General features: G+C 37.6%; 1 protein-coding gene across 1 annotated transcript in view; it reads right to left on the bottom strand.

The window, feature by feature from the left end:
- Window positions 1-219: 219 nt before the first annotated feature.
- LOC117292331 overlaps window positions 220-17,537 on the bottom strand; it is a 49,260-nt gene continuing 31,942 nt past the window's right edge. Inside the window, exons 22-35 of the mRNA XM_033774356.1 lie at window positions 15,989-16,131; window positions 14,644-14,819; window positions 13,613-13,748; window positions 12,540-12,706; window positions 10,778-10,985; window positions 9,380-9,610; window positions 8,238-8,455; window positions 7,603-7,792; window positions 6,006-6,292; window positions 4,830-5,001; window positions 4,341-4,537; window positions 3,476-3,707; window positions 1,790-2,011; window positions 220-1,418 (exon numbers count right to left, since the gene is read on the bottom strand). Of these exons, the coding sequence (XP_033630247.1) occupies window positions 1,384-1,418; window positions 1,790-2,011; window positions 3,476-3,707; window positions 4,341-4,537; window positions 4,830-5,001; window positions 6,006-6,292; window positions 7,603-7,792; window positions 8,238-8,455; window positions 9,380-9,610; window positions 10,778-10,985; window positions 12,540-12,706; window positions 13,613-13,748; window positions 14,644-14,819; window positions 15,989-16,131 (2,614 nt within the window). The 3' untranslated portion in view covers window positions 220-1,383. The remainder of the gene's footprint in view (window positions 1,419-1,789; window positions 2,012-3,475; window positions 3,708-4,340; window positions 4,538-4,829; window positions 5,002-6,005; window positions 6,293-7,602; window positions 7,793-8,237; window positions 8,456-9,379; window positions 9,611-10,777; window positions 10,986-12,539; window positions 12,707-13,612; window positions 13,749-14,643; window positions 14,820-15,988; window positions 16,132-17,537) is intronic.

The raw sequence follows: 17,537 nt of genomic DNA, 5'->3' as shown, positions 1-17,537 counted from the left end.
CACTTGGTGCATCTGTGAATATTTGAACTCAATTGGTTGTCCAAGCTGCTAGAGGATAATGAAAAGAAAAACGGCCTTGTTGCACAAGTTGTGTACTTTCAGATGCCTTAAATTCGAGACCTCAGCTGAAGCCTCAACTTCAATTCAAATATAGTAAGAAATTACTTCTTTCTCAAAAACCATGTTCCACTATGTTATACTTTCAACAGCTCTCCATTGCTCAGTACCAAGTAAGTTTTTATGCTAACAATTATTTTGAGTAATTGCCAATAGTGACCAGTGCCTTTAAAGGATCAATATCTCGGTTTGCACAAAGCCTATAGGAGTACTTGTTTGTGACTTCACAAGACTTTTAGGGAGATGGGTTGTGGGTTTGAGAGGTCACTTACTCTAATCTTCAATAGTTTATTAACATTAAATGATACTGAAAAGTCAACATAAAGTTTGTAGTTAATAGCCCCCACAGAAAGCAATCTGCCAGGTTAATATTAAACAATCATAAATACCCACCAGCGTTTATGCAGTCCCATCAAATGGTGGTCACTTGACCATCTTGATCTCTTACTAATTGTCTTATAAAGACATAGCCAGAGCCATTTAGAACCAGTGAGCTAGAGTGCATTCAGCATTTATATATGCATGTTGGGCAACAGGCTTTTGCAGGTGCTACAATGCATTTTTCAATCAATACGTACGATTCAAAATGTAAAATCTATTAATTTGGCTTATACGCACAATCATTGCGCATCTGAGGCAACTTAACCTTGGTGTAGTGCAACCTAACGAAAAGAATTGAAAAATTTAAGAAGAATACACATACAATTACATTTTGTTTATGCTTTTTAACAAAAAAGGGTATTTATAAGAGGGAATAAAATAGTATTGACTCAGTCTTAAATGGCTGCATATAACCTTGCAGGTTCGTATTCATGTGATAAAAGAGTCAATCACATGTCAGTTTTAAAAAGCCATTTAAGACATCGATGCCGTTCTTTTACTCCCTTATCACAACCATTATAGTGAAGTTTTGTAGCCCCTCACACTAAAAAATATATTAGTCAAAACAAAACTATAGTCATATGAGGCATGATTTTGACTAACTTACATCAAAATCATGTCTCATATGACTAATTAGTGTTTTTTTGACTTATATATTTTTAGAGTTATCTAAAGGCACTGGAAAAAGTAAACACTTTTTAAGATAGGTTTTGAAGTTTATAAATTATGAGTCCCACTTTTGAAGCACCTTATAAGAGTTAACAAGGTTCTGTGATGTACTCGCTCTCATTAAGTGGTTGGGCACATCTGGGAAACAAGTGTTGTCTCTTTCAAACAAGGGCTTATATGCATTATGATTCTTCCATGGTTAAGTTGTCAATATCTTCAGAGTGTCTCCAACAGTGTGTTTTGGTTTTGACCTGTAAAATGAAAAAACAAACATTTGATCAAATTAATTTAAGAACGGGCATGAACTTACAGAGTAGCCTTATTCTAGAGAGTGCCTACAGAAGTCCTTTCCGAAGAAGGCCGTGCACATTCTTTAATGCAGACTGAAACTTGAGTTTCAAGCCAAGAAAAGCATTTCAATGCCTCAAATATACTTATGTGTCATACACACAAAAGAAATTATGAACAACAAAAAATTATCAATTATCCATAGTTGACTCAAACTTGTGAGTTAAAATTGCATTATATTTGTGTTTTTTATTCACCTAATTGGAGCTTTTATATAATGCAGAATGACATTTTTCCCATGGTGAATTTCCAAAGAAAACAATATTTGACTTACCTCTTATTATTGCCTTGACAAATGATCTAGTATCCTCCGTTACAATTCTGTGAAAAGCTGGTCTAGCAACGGCCATGTGTAGATCTCCCCAATGAACAAATGGATGCACAGTGGCCACACCCTCAAGTGATACAGACTTAAAGAACTCAAATTGACCCACTCCAGACCATTTGAAGATGTCAATGGATCCAACGCTGCTCACACCCAGTAAGTAAGTAATCTCTGCCAATAAGAGTCAAAACATATAAAGATCGTTTGATGAAAGCATATTGACCCACTGGTATTTCTTAACGGCAGTGGACACTATTGGTAATTACTCAAAATAATTGTTAGCATAAAAACTTACTTGGTAAAGAGCAATGGAGAGTTGTTGACAGTATAAAACATTGCGAGAAACGGCTCCCTCTGAAGTAGCATAGATTTCGAGAACAAAGAATTTTGCACAAAAATATATGAATTTGATTTTGAGATCTCAAAATTTTATTTTGAGGTCTCGAAATCAAGCAACTGAAAGCACATGACTTCATGTGACTAGTCTTTTCCATTATTATCTCGCAACTCTGACAACCAATTAAGTTCAAATTTTCACAGGTTTGTTATCTTGTGCATATGTTGAGATACACCAGGTGAGAAGACTGGTCTTTGACAATTACCTAAGGTGTCCAATGTCTTTAACAAGTTGAAGATCAGAGTTTGCCTATGATTAGGCCCTCTCCTTAAACCAAACTCCTACTACTTAGTTTGTTTCTTTATTGCATTGGCTCCCAGTTAAGTTTCGAACAGTTTACAAAATTCTTCGGTTAACTTTCAAGGCTCAAACATGTCAATCTCCTGCTTATTTATCTGAACTTGTTCATCATTATTCCCCTACTCGGACTTTACGATCATCTCAACAGTCATTGCTTTCTGCTACTAGAGCTTCTTCCATTTTTTATGGCCACAGATCTTTTTCTTACGCAGCACCGCTTCTTTGGAATAGTCTTCCTGTGCATATTCGCCAAGCTAATACTTTACAATGTTTTAGGTCCTTGTTGAAAATTCATTTGTTTAAAGCTTCTTTTTTGTAATTTGCCTATTTGTATCTTGTATCTTTCTCTAATTGTTTATTTTATTGTTTCTTTAATGCGCTTGGAGGCTTTTGCATTAGGCGCTTTACAAATGTCTTATTATTATTATTATTATTATTATTTATCTCTATCACTTTAACTGCATCAAATCCTTCATACATTTCATATTTAAATACTTCATACTATAATGTTGTTAGTTTGTTTGCCATAAACTAACTGGTATCAAACAAGTCTTGTTCATTATCTTTCTAGGCTATCGAACACAAATAAAAAATTAATTCAAAGTGTTTATCCAGCTTCATTTTTTGATACTGCATTCTGTTTTTTCCTGTTTTTGTCCGAGTTTCTGTAAGTGTTCTCCATGACCGGGTTGCCATCTTCTGTTGTCCATGTCTTAGTTGTTGTCATTGCTGTCCAAATGTTGTCATACCCACATATTTTGGTTAAGATTTTTAATTGTCTATTTTTTGTCTGTTTTTAATACACATTTATATTTTTATTATGATGTCAAACTAAAACTCAGTTCAGCCTCCTTAAGGCTGTATTGGTTTTATTTCAGAAATAGAGCAATCAATAATATAACGCTTTAAAGTTATAAATGCCCATTTCTAAAACTTACCATCAATTAGAAATGCTTCCAACTGTATAATTCCAACTGCATCAATGTCTTGTTTTAATGTCCACTCCAATGTAGTGGAGTATTCATACACTGATATTGGTTGGTTTAAGTCTACTGTACCATGTCTGGTTGATACTTTCTCACTAGCAAAGATCATAAGAGGAGCTTCCTTGACTACGATTCCCAAAACATCAGAAGCTGTGTCTGTTAATATAGGTGCTTCCAAGACAAACTACACACACAAAATGTAAAGAAGAAAGAGGTGTGTTCATCAAAAACAAAAAAGGGAAAATAAAAGATATAATTTATACCATTTGAAGGAATGAGGGGTACGATTGTACTGGTGTCGTGAGCCAATTAATTAAACAAGTAGCGATTCCAATTCCGTTTACTGTTTTTTTTTCCAGGCAAAAAGCCATATTCACTATTCCTATTGGTGGAGAGCGCGTCATTTTGGTAATGACCAGCTGAAGCTGTTTATAACCAGTTGTTTTCGGATTGGTTTGTGCGGGTTAGCCCAAACCTCGTTCCCATGGGTGATCGATCTCGCCGTGCCATTTTGGCCCATGAGTACGAGGATGCATACTACTACTACTATTACGTACTTGAATGCATATCCTAAAACTGTCTCAGTCATAAAAATGCAACACACTTACAGAGCTCAAGGATGTCGAAAAACGGATAAATTGTACAGAGTTTGTTACTTTTTTATGCCTTTTAACCAAAAAGGCATTTATGAATGGAAATAAAAGAGTAGTCACTCTTTGCACGTTCATGGCCGTGCGATGAGCACGGCCAGGACCCTGCCGGTTTTAAACGACAGTTTCAGAACTCGTCGCTACCCTTTTATTGGCTTATTATGTACCTGATGAGTAGCAGCATTCCATTTGAGTATCAGTGAAGAGGTTGTTCCATGACTGCATGCAAATCCTAACCAGCTGTTGCCTCCAAGTTCCAGGTAAGTAACAGATGCAGCTCCAATGGTGGAGATCAATTGCAACTCACTAAAATTACCTGTCTCAGGATTGTATTCAAATACAGCTGACGAAATGTCCTTGTTTCCTGCATTTGAAAGTACCATAGAATTGTAAAAAGGGAGGGGAAAATGACCAAATCCAGAATTAGGTGACTTAAGCCCGGTTCATACTTCCTGTGAATGTGAATGCGAAGCGAATGTTGACAACACAAATTCGCAATAAATAATTCGCAACTCTGTTCAACTCACTTGCGAATATCACTGCGAGGGGAGAGTCTCGACATACAATTCACGTCAAATTGGCTTCACAGTCGCATGAAGTATGAACCGGGCCTGTAAAGTAATTTGGATAAATTAATTTGGATTATTAAGTAGTACCTGTCGTTGGATCATACAAGTTGGCTACAGCTACAAAGAAAGTTCCATTGATGACAAACATGGCTGTATCCACAGCATGCTGAGCTGGTAACCGCACTTCATAAGATTCACTGCTCATCTTCAAGATTTGAACTTTATTAGCCGTAGATGAAATGCCGGTACAGAATGTGCTCTGCCAAAATGTTAGAAATGAATTTGTAATTATACAAAGCTTCAAAATCAGTTTAACAAGGTCCACGACAAAAAATTAGCCAGTTTGTTTAAATAAGGGAATCAATGTGTGGTGAAGAGGTTTTCAACTAGTGGTTTAAACCCAACGAGGCCTGGTTTTTGATCTAAGGTTTAAACACCCCAGAATGACGCGCTCACCACCAATAGGATTAGCGAAACTGTCTGAGGTATTTATGAATCAATTTTTACCATATTGCCATTGAAATGATGCAAAAAGAACTTTAAAAAGCACCATTTTTAAATATGAAGATAAAAGAAAAGGGAAGAAATGTATAAAACATTCCAATTTGTTAACTAACTGGTCTAACATCTCCACATAATGGGTTGAATACCAAAGCGATGTTTAACCGACAGTTGAAGTCAATGACTGTATTACGCATACCAGGAACATGCATCATACAATAGCCAACAATTTTGAAAATATAATTGTATCATTAGTTGGTAGTAGAGATGAGATCCTCTGTTGTAACTTAAGTTTTTGTATATGATAAAATCATAATAATGATCAATATACACATTTATCTTCCAGTATGCACTAATCCACCAATCAGATGCTCGAACTGGAGGGTGGTATAAAAACATACTACTTCCAGTGTTTTTATTGCACAGTGCGTATTGTGAGTGTCAATGCGTCACACTCCATATACGGGCAGTGCAAAATTACATTCTAAACTTTGTGCGCGTGCATGATGTTCGTCGCGAAATAACGTTCTGGAATTTTAAACTTTGCGCATTGCAGGTGAGACTGGAAGATAAATTCGTTATAACACACGCTCTCTATGTGTGATAACTGTGATAACTTGTGTGATAACTTATAATAGCTTGGTGAGATTTTCCCTTTGTATATCAGTACTCTTGTTTGATACCCTGTAGTGTCATTTAAACAAGTATCAAGGCTGTATTATAAAGTAAATCACATGTGTATTGTGTAAGGCTTATCATTACCTGGTCGCTAACAGCCAACGCAATAAAGATATCACCGTTGAACTCGAACAGTTCAGCACTTGATGCTGCAGTGAGTGGTTCATCATAAACCGGGTAGCACTTATATTCATCATCTGGACATAAATACAATGTTGTGCCAATACAAAAGTCTACATCTGCCTCACTACTCTCTGTAAATGCTAGCAGTAGACCACCATCTGTGTGAATGCTGTCAAACTTGAAGGTTGCTAGAGAGTTTTTGTTCAGTTGTGTTTCCTCCTCAAAGAAGCTGAGACGCACTGCTTGCCCTGATGCAAATAAGTATGATATCAAAAGAAAAATGAATTAATATTAAAGGTAATAACAGTGTGATGAATGGGTTGGTGGTTGTTGTAAAAAAAAAAGTAAAATCATTTTAAAAATTCTTTTGCCGGTAATTTTAATTAAATGTTCTACTCGACCATTCAACTTTGAGGCAGCTAATACCTCACACATTATAAACTCTTTAGAAACTAGACTGTGAGTTCTGAAAATAACTTATATCAAATGGACATATTTAATAGGTGTCTGTGTTAATGCGCAATACTATGTTGGTTTCATGTGCAAACCAGCTACTTAAATAAGTTTTTTGTCGTGCACTAAAATCCTTGCCAAAATAAAATAAAAGTACGCACAAAGAAAAGGGTTCATTTGATAGTTTCCTGCACAACATGCATAAGTGAAAAAGAACTTCACAAACAATATACTTGTTTGAGGGCCAGTTATTTGCTAGTTCACAGAGATTGTCTTCACAGAGATTTCATTTCATTTCATTTCATTTTATTTGCCAGCCAAAATGAAAAGACACAAACATGTATTAAAAAATTGCAAATCAAAGATTTACAACTAATGTTTAAATGCCACAGCATGAAACCAGTGTTCAACCAATCAGAGTGCATATAAAATCTAAAGGGTATTAATGGCGAGTGAAAATATTGGCTAAATCTTGAACCAATTAAAAATTTGTCTCAGTTCAAGAGATGTCTATGGATACCTCAGCAGACATGATTAACATTGTAGGGAGATGTGGGAGAGTTGAGCCAATTTTACATTTTGCACCATTCTGCAGAGATGAAATGTAGGATCCCCTAACTAAAAGTTTTAAGTAAAACTTATGAGTGTTGACTTACTGAGTATAACATTATAATTGAACCAACTGCTATTTTTTTCCATCGGAGATGCTTGAAAAAAAGGTGCAAAGTGGCTAAACTCTCCCGGACTATGGGTGAGTTGAGCCACCAGTGTGGGTAACATAAAAAAGGATCTTATCTAGAGTTCCAAAATTCACTTTTTAGTGGAATTTTGATGTTCTTGTCACTCCCACTATGAGCACGTATCTCTCACATTCTCTGTTGTAGCCAAAAAGACAGTTTGGTTAGACACTAACAACATAGGGCATTTGGACTCAACCACTCTATGGGATAGTGGTGTTTTGGGGGGGGGGTAGGTCAAATCTCCTTATGGCTCAACTCTCCCGCATCTCCCCTACATGACAACCTTTGGATATGTATTCAACAAAACAACTTTGCAATTATTTGGTTAGAAATGAAATAAAGATGACAATGATGCGAGTGCTTACTCATGACAGCATACTGGAGACTGTTAATAGGTTGGCACATTTCTCGCAAAGTGTCATTAAGGTAAGATATTTGCCAGTACAGCTGGTATGCAATGGTTTGATGGTAATAGTACATCTGTTGAACATCTATGCCATCAACTAATCCTAATACAGTTGTATCATTGAGAACCATCACTTCACTAGAAAATATCTGCATTCAAACAAAGAAACATACATGAGATATGAAATGTAGCAAGGTTTACACAAGTAACAGAGTCTGAATGGAACTTGTGCCTAAACTTTAAGTACTCTAGTGAATTCGGCACATGTTGACAAAATTCCAAGCATTCTTCAACTGTGACACCAGCACCAGATTTTGGGTCCTATAATCTACAGTAATGCAATTAACATTGACAACATCTCATTGGTACATAGTTTTTCCTTGGTTTCTCTATTTATGTCTTATCATTTGTAAAACCAGACCTAAGTTCTGATGTATAAGTCCGCTCAGCGGCGGCCATTGCTTCATGCTCCCAACATCCAGGACCATGCACCAATAAGGTGCTTCAATCACAATTATTGCCCTTGGTTTGTTAGTTTATTACTTGATATTTTAGGTTAAAATGTTGTCAAACAGTAAGTAATTATTAAGTTACCTTAGCGGCAGTAATGGTATAATTCCCAAGCAAATGAACAATGTCCTGTTCAAAGAGAACAAGATTAACATGATTGACAGTTGCTACGAGTAGATCTCCTTCAATGTAGACATCATTAGTAAAGGTCTTGGGACTAGTGATCTCATGCGCTCCAGTCAACGTCACTACAGTTTCATTTATATCGATGCCATTCACAGTTCCTGGTAAGGTTATGTCACCTACATCAAGAAATACAAACACACAATAGTGGAGGCTATTTTCCATTAAATTTATCAAACTGGTCATCATTCTTCTGACACTCACAACAAGCTCTCTGAGACCAGACCCAGGCGCTCGTGGGGAGACCAATCGTTCTGCGTGGGGAGACCAATCGTTCTGCGTGGGGAGACCAATCGTTCTGCGTGGGGAGACCAATCGTTCTGCGTGGGGAGACCAATCGTTCTGCGTGGGGAGACCAATCGTTCTGCGTGGGGAGACCAATCGTTCTGCGTGGGGAGACCAATCGTTCTGCGTGGGGAGACCAATCGTTCTGCGTGGGGAGACCAATCGTTCTGCGTGGGGAGACCAATCGTTCTGCGTGGGGAGACCAATCGTTCTGCGTGGCTACCCCATGAGTTTGTCAGTGCTTCAAGTCCAGTTTAAAGACATATTTGTTCAAACATTCTTTCTAAATCTGTACCTGTAAATTTAAATCTGTATTATAATTCAGTCTTTGGGCTGTGACAAACAGATGCTTTTAATAACAAACCAGTAATAATAATACTAATATATTAGTTTAAAGTTCACTGTTAAATGTTCTATTATCTTTCTCTTTGTGCACCATGGGTGTCTTTTTGACAGATATGTGCGCGGTATAAGTATATATTTACTATTATTATTATAAAAGGGCTTAGAAATATTTTAATTATTTCATATGTTCTTAGATAATGTCAAAACATGCCATAACCATGCTTCTTCATCAGTTTTTCTTTGTGCATTAGTATTTCCTTCTCTCTGCATTTTTGGATATAAACTTCTTGTTATGCGCAGAGTATATTCATATAGGTTTTGTGCAACATGAATGTCTGTGCACCCATTCCTGGTTCAAACACACAAGAAGATAGATCTGATTGCTACTTTCAAAGTTGGAAATATTTTCTCACCATAGACAAGGATGTTGTTTTGGAATTGCCATGCTCCCTCAATGACTTGGTAAACATCAGTGAGAACCACACTTGCTGCCAGAACAGCCACGTTCACAGTGTCAATCAGCCCAGTTGCTGTTAAATTGCCCTCAACATGAAAGCCATTTGTAAATGTGTTCTCAGCAGTCAGGTCTTGATCGCTGTGTTTCAAAACAGCATCAGAAGATAAATCAATTCCATCTGTCGAGCCTAGTAGTAGATAAATAAATACACAGGGTAAATTAAAAGACCCTACCACCGTTCAACAAATTAAAAGAAAATATTTGAAATAGGAAAGTCTTCAATTAAATCAGTACGAAACTCATGTAATGATGACCCTAGCTATTCAATTCTGGTACAGAGCTAAGTCTGTCTGTGAACGAGATAAACATGCTACAAATAGACAAAATCTACATTTACACGTCCATCAAAAAGACGCACAACCACAACACATCTAGCACGTCCGAAGCACAAACTACGAACGACAATTACTAGTAATTCCTTCTTGTCTAAAATAATAATAAGACTTGTAATGCGCACATATCCACCCTGCTGGGTGTTCAAGGCGCAGAAAGTGTCTTAAGTATTGCCACTCCGCCCAATTGCAAAATGGTGCACGGCCACAAACTTCGAGCAGGTTTAAAGTTATGGAGCACCGTCCATGAAGATTGTAAACAGGCCATAAAAAGTTGCCACAACATCCACTCCAATTGCACACAGTCTCAGCCCATTCAACTACATTTTTAAGAACAGAGTGAAAACGAGTTCGGTGTAATGCAGGCTTTAAATCAATTGATTAGAAATTGTTGAGGATAGTTTCTTCAGCCTCTCCACACAATCAGCGTGTGGTAGAAACCTGGATCTTCAGAATGTTGTTATTATAGGTTTTCTCGGTCAATTTCGGAAAATTAGCAGCCAATTTAAACTCCAAGCGATTCTATTTCGCGCGAAATCGAATGCAACTGAAAAGGGTCATTCAATTTCGTTTTATGATTAGTCAAATGTACTGTTGTGTCATTCGACCTAACAAAATAGTCATTCAATTTAACAACTCATCAAAGCAGCATTCAAATTTGCAGATGCTTCTTGAGGTGTGTGTGTGTCGCGAAAAAGAATGACGATACGCTAAATTGAACAGAGTGCTTAAGGAATGTGACTTGACTCAAAACGAAATTGAATGGCCGAATTCTGAATTTGAAATGCAGTAACAACTTGAGAGGCAAAACGGCTTTAATTCGAACACACAAAAATGAAATTGACTGCTAATTTGCCGAATTTGACCGAGAAAACCTATCATAATTGTTTTTTGAGTTCAGATGTGTTACATTCGACAAACATGTTATAATGCCAACTCATCACATAATATTACAAACTTGCCTTCAACGATGACATGTTCCAGAAACACAACATCATCTGTGAAGCTGACATCTGTTACAACGTCTTGATCTGTGGATATCGTCACTGTGTTGACCAGAAGATGAGACAAAGTTTCTGAACCTCGGACAACATCTGATACCAATTCACACTCTACTTCAAGATGCTCAGCACTTTGGACACCAGTCAAATATTTTTCGCCAGAAATAGTCTGCAAATAATACACAAAATTTGGTATTATAATTGAGTTAAACATATATAACATTACTCAACTTCTAACAGAGGCCCAAGATTTATATGGAAAGGAATAAGAAAATAAGGGCAAATAAAGAAAGAGATTATTAAATTGTGCAAGAAAGGCATGGGCCACTTGGCAGGGAAATAAACCACATCTTATTCAATTAGCTAGCAATGTCTGTAGGCGCGAAGTTACTAGAGGCTTGTGCTATGATGACTGTGACATCACAAAGGGCGCCTGACGGGTATGTTAAACAACGAAGAGACCCCCTGACAACCTGAGGGAAGCCCCAACCCCAACGTTACTACACGCTCGCGCTTTGACTGTGACGTCACAAACCCCCAACCCAAGGGTACCCAGAAATTGACCCAGGGACGCATCAATTTGGCAGGGTGCGGGCACCACTTGACGTGAAAACAATTGCGGCGCAAAGAAAGCAATGGCGGCGCCCATGCGATTTGAGAGACATTATATTATAGATATGCATTTTATAACAAACGGTTACAAATGCTTTTCAAAGACCAACTCGACCAATCCAAGGCAACGTGTTCCTTTAATGTATCTTCATAGTGATGAAATCAATAATGAAGTACTGAAAATAGACCGTATTGAATTTGACGTCACCGTTTAAATATCTGCCCTACAACATGGCGTCCGTTGACGTGTGCGTGTCGGTTGTGCGTGCATGTGCCTAAGAAATCAAACCTGGAATGCTGCATGCTTCATTGATGTACGCGTTTAGATGTCCATATACAGTTTGCCCTACAAGATGGCCACTTTCATGCAAAAAAGGGGTTGTTTAAAACATTCTATACTCTTGTTCATCTTTGAGACCAGTTTTGTTGCATTGGTATTTACAATTCATTTTCTTCCACTACTTCATCATAGCAATAATACTTTGAAATGAAACTTTACACAATGAGTTGAGTAGTAACACATAAACACTTTCGTCGAAAAGACAATTTCACAAACAAAGTGTGCCCAGTAGTAACCCTTCTGAATATTGCATGTGAAATCTCTTTGATTATTTGATTAATAATACAGGAAGTCATTTGTAACTAGTGTAATTGAAAATAATGTTGTAGGCACCTTTATACAATGTTTGTCATTATAACACACCACTTGCTTGTTCTGTATTCTGGTTGGCTGAAACACGGTCACGTGGGGTGAACTATATAGTCTAGTGATCGCGCACGCTTGCTTTGTAGAAATTGTGCCCACCGGGCACTAGTCTTTGAAAATAGTGCCTGGTTTTCCAGATTTCTGTTCTTATTTCACATTTAGGAACGAGCTGTGTTATAAAACACATATTGACTGGCATTATTCGGTAACTAGTGTACGTCTATTCCCCCTCGGGCCTGTGAGTGACCAGAAGAGGGGCCTATATATTTCCCTCGGCCTTCGATCTCGGGATAGGTCCCTCTTCTGGTCACTCAAAGTCCTTGGGGGAATAGACTTACACTAGTTACCTCATTGCCAGTCAATATGTGTATAGTAATAAGAAAGCATTTGTGATTTTATCCTTACCTGTGCTGGATTTGATATGACAGCATCATCCAGTATAAACTGTAAGTCAACATCTCCAATAAGTCCAAGACAAACCACGCTACCATCAATCGTAACAGGACCCTTAAAAATAGTAGGGATTTCCACTGTCTGATTATGACCAGACTGCACTAATGTATCTGCCAACTCTGCAAACAAGAAACATAGATATGATATGAAATTTTACTGTAACTCCTACCATACTCTTGACCCTATCTCAGTGGTGCTATTTCCCTAATCAAGAACTTTTACTTGAACCGTCTTTAAAACATCTGTAGACATCAATTAAAACTTACACTTCAATTGTTAACACCAGTATATTCAGCTCATAGGTACTGAACAGTGTTCCTTCCATTGACCCTAGGCACAACTGCTCAATGGACACTAGCACCAGTGCTCAATAGGACCAATCCATACACCAGTGATTGCCCCCAAGGTACCCATGTTCAACAGGCCCTAAGCCTGAAATAAAGCTATTGCATTTTGGCAGATTATATTCTGCACCACCAGCAATGATACCATTGTGAAACTACCCTGACAAAATGCAAGAAGTAAAATCAAAATGAATAAAAGTCTAGTTTTAGCTGAACCAAAAAGAGCTGCCCTACTCTCATAATGCACAGCCCGCACTTAGGAACGGAAAATGCTCAACGGTGTCATTTGCGTTAAAAAAACGAGCTGTCGAAGTACGACCTGTGAAAGATGTGATCAGCCCCTCTGGTATACATTTACCCAAAACAAAGGATTGGATAATGGTGACCAAATGATTGATACTTAAAGGCAACTGAGGGTGTCAAAAGGCAGAGCCTACATCAACTAATCCATACTCTAAAATCTCAAATGCCATTCAAATACAATGCAAACCAAAAATTGTAAGTATCGGGGTGCATAAATAGGGAAAATGTATACTCATAGTAAGTTTTTGTGACAAGCGTCAAGCCCGATTCATACTTCATCTGAAACCGAATGTGACGCTAATTGAGTGATACAAGCAATCAGGTACGAGTTGTTTTCCAAATTATTTCTAAAAAGTATGGGCTTCATCCTTCACTTACCAGATATATCCACTCCATTGACTTCCATATATTCCTGCATTGTAATATTACCATCAACATGCATGCCGTTATAAAGTGTCCACTTGCCAGCAATGGTCTGCTCTGGACTTTGAAGCCAGACAACAGAGTTATACAACTAAAATATGAAAAGAAATAGAGTTGGGAAAACTGTTTACATGTTTGATAAAACCAACAAAAATGATCAACTGCTCCTCCATTTGAACATTGCTTTGTTATAATAACTGAGCATGAGTAAACCCAATTGGTCAAATCAAACTGTGCTTATAGCTGGTTGGATCACCACTTTGTATCAAGCTTATACACAGAGTTCACAAACAAGAACACTTACATTTTAAAGGCAGTGGACACTATTGGTAATTACTAAAAATTATTATTAGCATAAAACCTTACTTGGTAGCAAGTAATGGGGAGAGGTTGATAGTATAGAACACTGTGAGAAACGGCTCCCTCTGAAGGGACAGAGTTTTCGAGAAGGAAGTAATTTACCACAAATTTGATTTTGAGACCTCAGATTTAGAATTTGAGGTCTCGAAATCAAGCATCTGAAAGCACACAACTTCATGTGACAAGGTTGTTTTTTCTTTCATTATTATCTCGCAACTTCGATGACCCATTGAGCTCAAATTTTCACAGGTTTGTTATTTTCTGCCTATGTTGAGATACAGCAAGTCTTTGACAATTACCAATAGTGTCCATTGTCTTTAAGTGTATTGCAATATATGTTCAAATCAACTTTCATTACTTCTAAGCCCTTTTGACCACAAAAGGATTCTAAGTATTGTTTGAAGCTTTGCATGGTGTGGAGAAAGACGTGCAGAGTATACTGTTTGAAACGTCAAGACCAATAACTTGCTCTTCTCAGAGAGATTTACACATGGTTGTACCCGCAAGTTTACTACTTATTTTTAGTTTCTTCCTTCATTAGGATTCTATTAAACTGAGACTGTATCATGTGTTTAATGCAAGCCTTCACATAACACTATGATAACAATGACTTTGTGTGTATGTACCTGTAACAAATGGATTTCATTGACAGTTTTGGCAATATTGACGTCGCCTTTTATCTCCAAAGATGATTTGAACCATAACTGACTATCAATAACATCTCCTCCTGAATGAATCAATACCAGATCAGCAGATGGGATTATATCATTCACTTCTGCACCGGCTGCAAGATACACATTATCTGGGGGGGGGGGAAACAGAAACAAAATATCCTAAATATAGAACAGTACAAAACCAAGTTACAGGCACTGCAAACTATTGGTAAGTACTCAAAATAATTGTTAGCATTAAAACTTACTTGGTAACGAGCAAAGAAGAGCCGTTGGTAGTATAATATTATGAGAAACAGCTCCCTCTGAAGTAACAAAGTTTTTGAGAAAGAAGTAATTTCCTCAAAAAAATATGTGAATTAGATTTCAAGACCTCAGAATTAGATTTTGAGGTCCCGAAATCAGGCATCTGAAAGCACATAACTTCGTGTGACAAGGGTCTTCTTCCATTATTATCTCGCAACTTCGACGACCAATTGAGTTCAAAATTTCACAAGTTTGTTATTTTGTGCATATGTTGAGACCCACCAAGTGAGAAGACTGGTCTTTGACATTTACCAAAGGTGTCCAGTGTCTTTAAACTGTTAATTCTGCAAAAATAGTGTGAGGATCACAGACCTACTGTGTGGTTAGGGCTGGGATAGGGCTGGCTGCTTTGTATCCAGTAGAATGAATAATTAAACTTTAAACCAAATAGCCAGGGGGGCATTTTGTTTTTGGACTGGTGTAGAACTTTATGCCCACACTATGCACTTTTATCTTGTTAACCATCTACCACTATATGTTAAATTGTGTGCACATTCACTAATTCAATTCAAAAGAAGCACACAATCACAAATAACATAAAACAAAAATAAACACAAAGAAAATAGTTGATTAACTACAGTACCTGCAACTCAAGGCTTTAGTTTTGGCTGCTCAATTGTTCACCAGTAGCTTTAAGTGGGAGCCCTTCCCCCACCGCCAAAAAATGCCAATCATTAAAATCGTTTACAATCGTGTAATTATGCCAGTATTTATCGCATACAACCCATCTCACATGATTTGGCTTTGAATGACCAAAAGGCAGAAATTCTCAAAAGTCTCTGTGCTTTGGTAATAAGGCAAGCTACACAGTGCTCAATTGTTCTCCAGTAATTTTGAATGAAGCCCCCCCCCCCCAAAAAAAAAGCTATCCATTAAAATCTTTTACAATAATGTAATTAATGACCTTTTCAAACCTACGAACATTTATCTCATGCAAAATCCCTGCTTTTAAACTCAAAATGATTCCACTTTAAAAATGAGATTTATGACTTACCCACAGATATATTGCTTGAGAAAGTTTTCAGTCCGGATAACGTCTGATTCAAAGTGCGAGACAGATAGAGTTGGCTTAAACCTCCAAGATTGACACCATTAATGAACTTATCAACTGGTACATTTCCATCAACTGACATATTCCTGTTCAAAAATATAATAAAACAACAATCACTAAAACATTTCATTAGATCCCTATAACAGCCATTGAAATCAATATTAATAATTAGTGGCCTCTTATATCGCGCTCCAACATTATTATCCCTGGTCACTGGGCCTTAAATCATTCCTTAAACCATCTCAGCTCCCTGGGGAGTATACATACTTGTGTAACAAACATGCGCTTCTAAGCTAAATCAATCACAAGAACCATCTCTGCCCTCACAGGTACCCATTTACCCCTGGGTGGAGAGAAGCAATTATAGTGAAGTGTCTTGCTCAGGTTCGAACCCAAACATCAGAGCTTGAATTTGGTGCTTATCCGCTCGGCCACGACACCCCACAAGAGTGGATATGACAAAGCAACCTTGCAAGAGTTTGACACCAGTGTTAATTTGTTATTTTATATTGTATACCAATAGAAAGAGATCCCTGTTATTTGAGTGCTGGAACGAAACAATGCTCCATAATTTGAACATTTGGGATACTTTGCAGCAACATTCCCTACAAAAGTTTAGTCCCAGCTCGTTTGTCTCATTGAGGCAAATTGTACGTCATGGCAGACAAGGTTAGTGTCTACATAAGTTGTCCACGTTGTTTGGTTTGTTTTAACAGATTAAAGCCCGGTTCATACTTCCTGCGAAATGCAAATGCGAAGCCAATTTTGATGACGCAATAATCAGCACGCACCCCTCGTCCAATTGTGATGCAATGCTATTCGCTTCGCACAAAGCATTTGCAGGAAGTATGGACCGGGCTTGATAGTTTTAAGCTTCAGAGTGCGGGTGGACAGGTTTGGTGTCTATTTTAAATGGCAAAGATCTATGTGTGAACTGTGTAAAACAAATTCTGAACACAGAAGTATCGCGGCCGAGCGGTTAAGAGCACCTTATTCAAACTCTGGTGTTTCTGATCAGCAGAGTGTGGGTTCGAATCCCCAGCCGTGCCACTTGTGTCCTTAAGCAAGACACTTAACCATTGCTTCGTCCTTCCGATGGGACGTAAAGCCGTTGGTCCCATGTGTTGGTATTGCATGTAAAAGAACCCAGTGCACTTATCGAAAAAGAGAAGGGGTTCGCCTTGGTGTTCCTGGCTTTGGCTGTTAAATGCGCCGTAGCACCTTGTAAACCCTTATAAGGTGCTACGTAATTGGGTCTCAGAATTCATCACTGCAATAACCTATCTCTTTGAAAGTTTGTATATACTAAGTGCCTTGAGTACCTTGTTTGGTAGATACGTGGGCTATATAAGACTTTGATATTATTATTGTTTTGACTATTATTATTAAGTTTGTGCATTGTTGCAGAATATTATAACGAGGTGAATTCTGGCTTTTCACTTTCATTCATTCATTCATAATTGGTTTATTATTTTAAAAACAAATTCCCATG

Source organism: Asterias rubens, chromosome 7 (assembly GCF_902459465.1).
Source record: "Asterias rubens chromosome 7, eAstRub1.3, whole genome shotgun sequence".
In the NCBI taxonomy this organism is placed as follows: Eukaryota; Metazoa; Echinodermata; class Asteroidea; order Forcipulatida; family Asteriidae; genus Asterias; species Asterias rubens.
The sequence above is the reverse complement of the archived record's forward strand: the minus strand, read 5'-3'. Positions and strand labels throughout refer to the sequence as shown.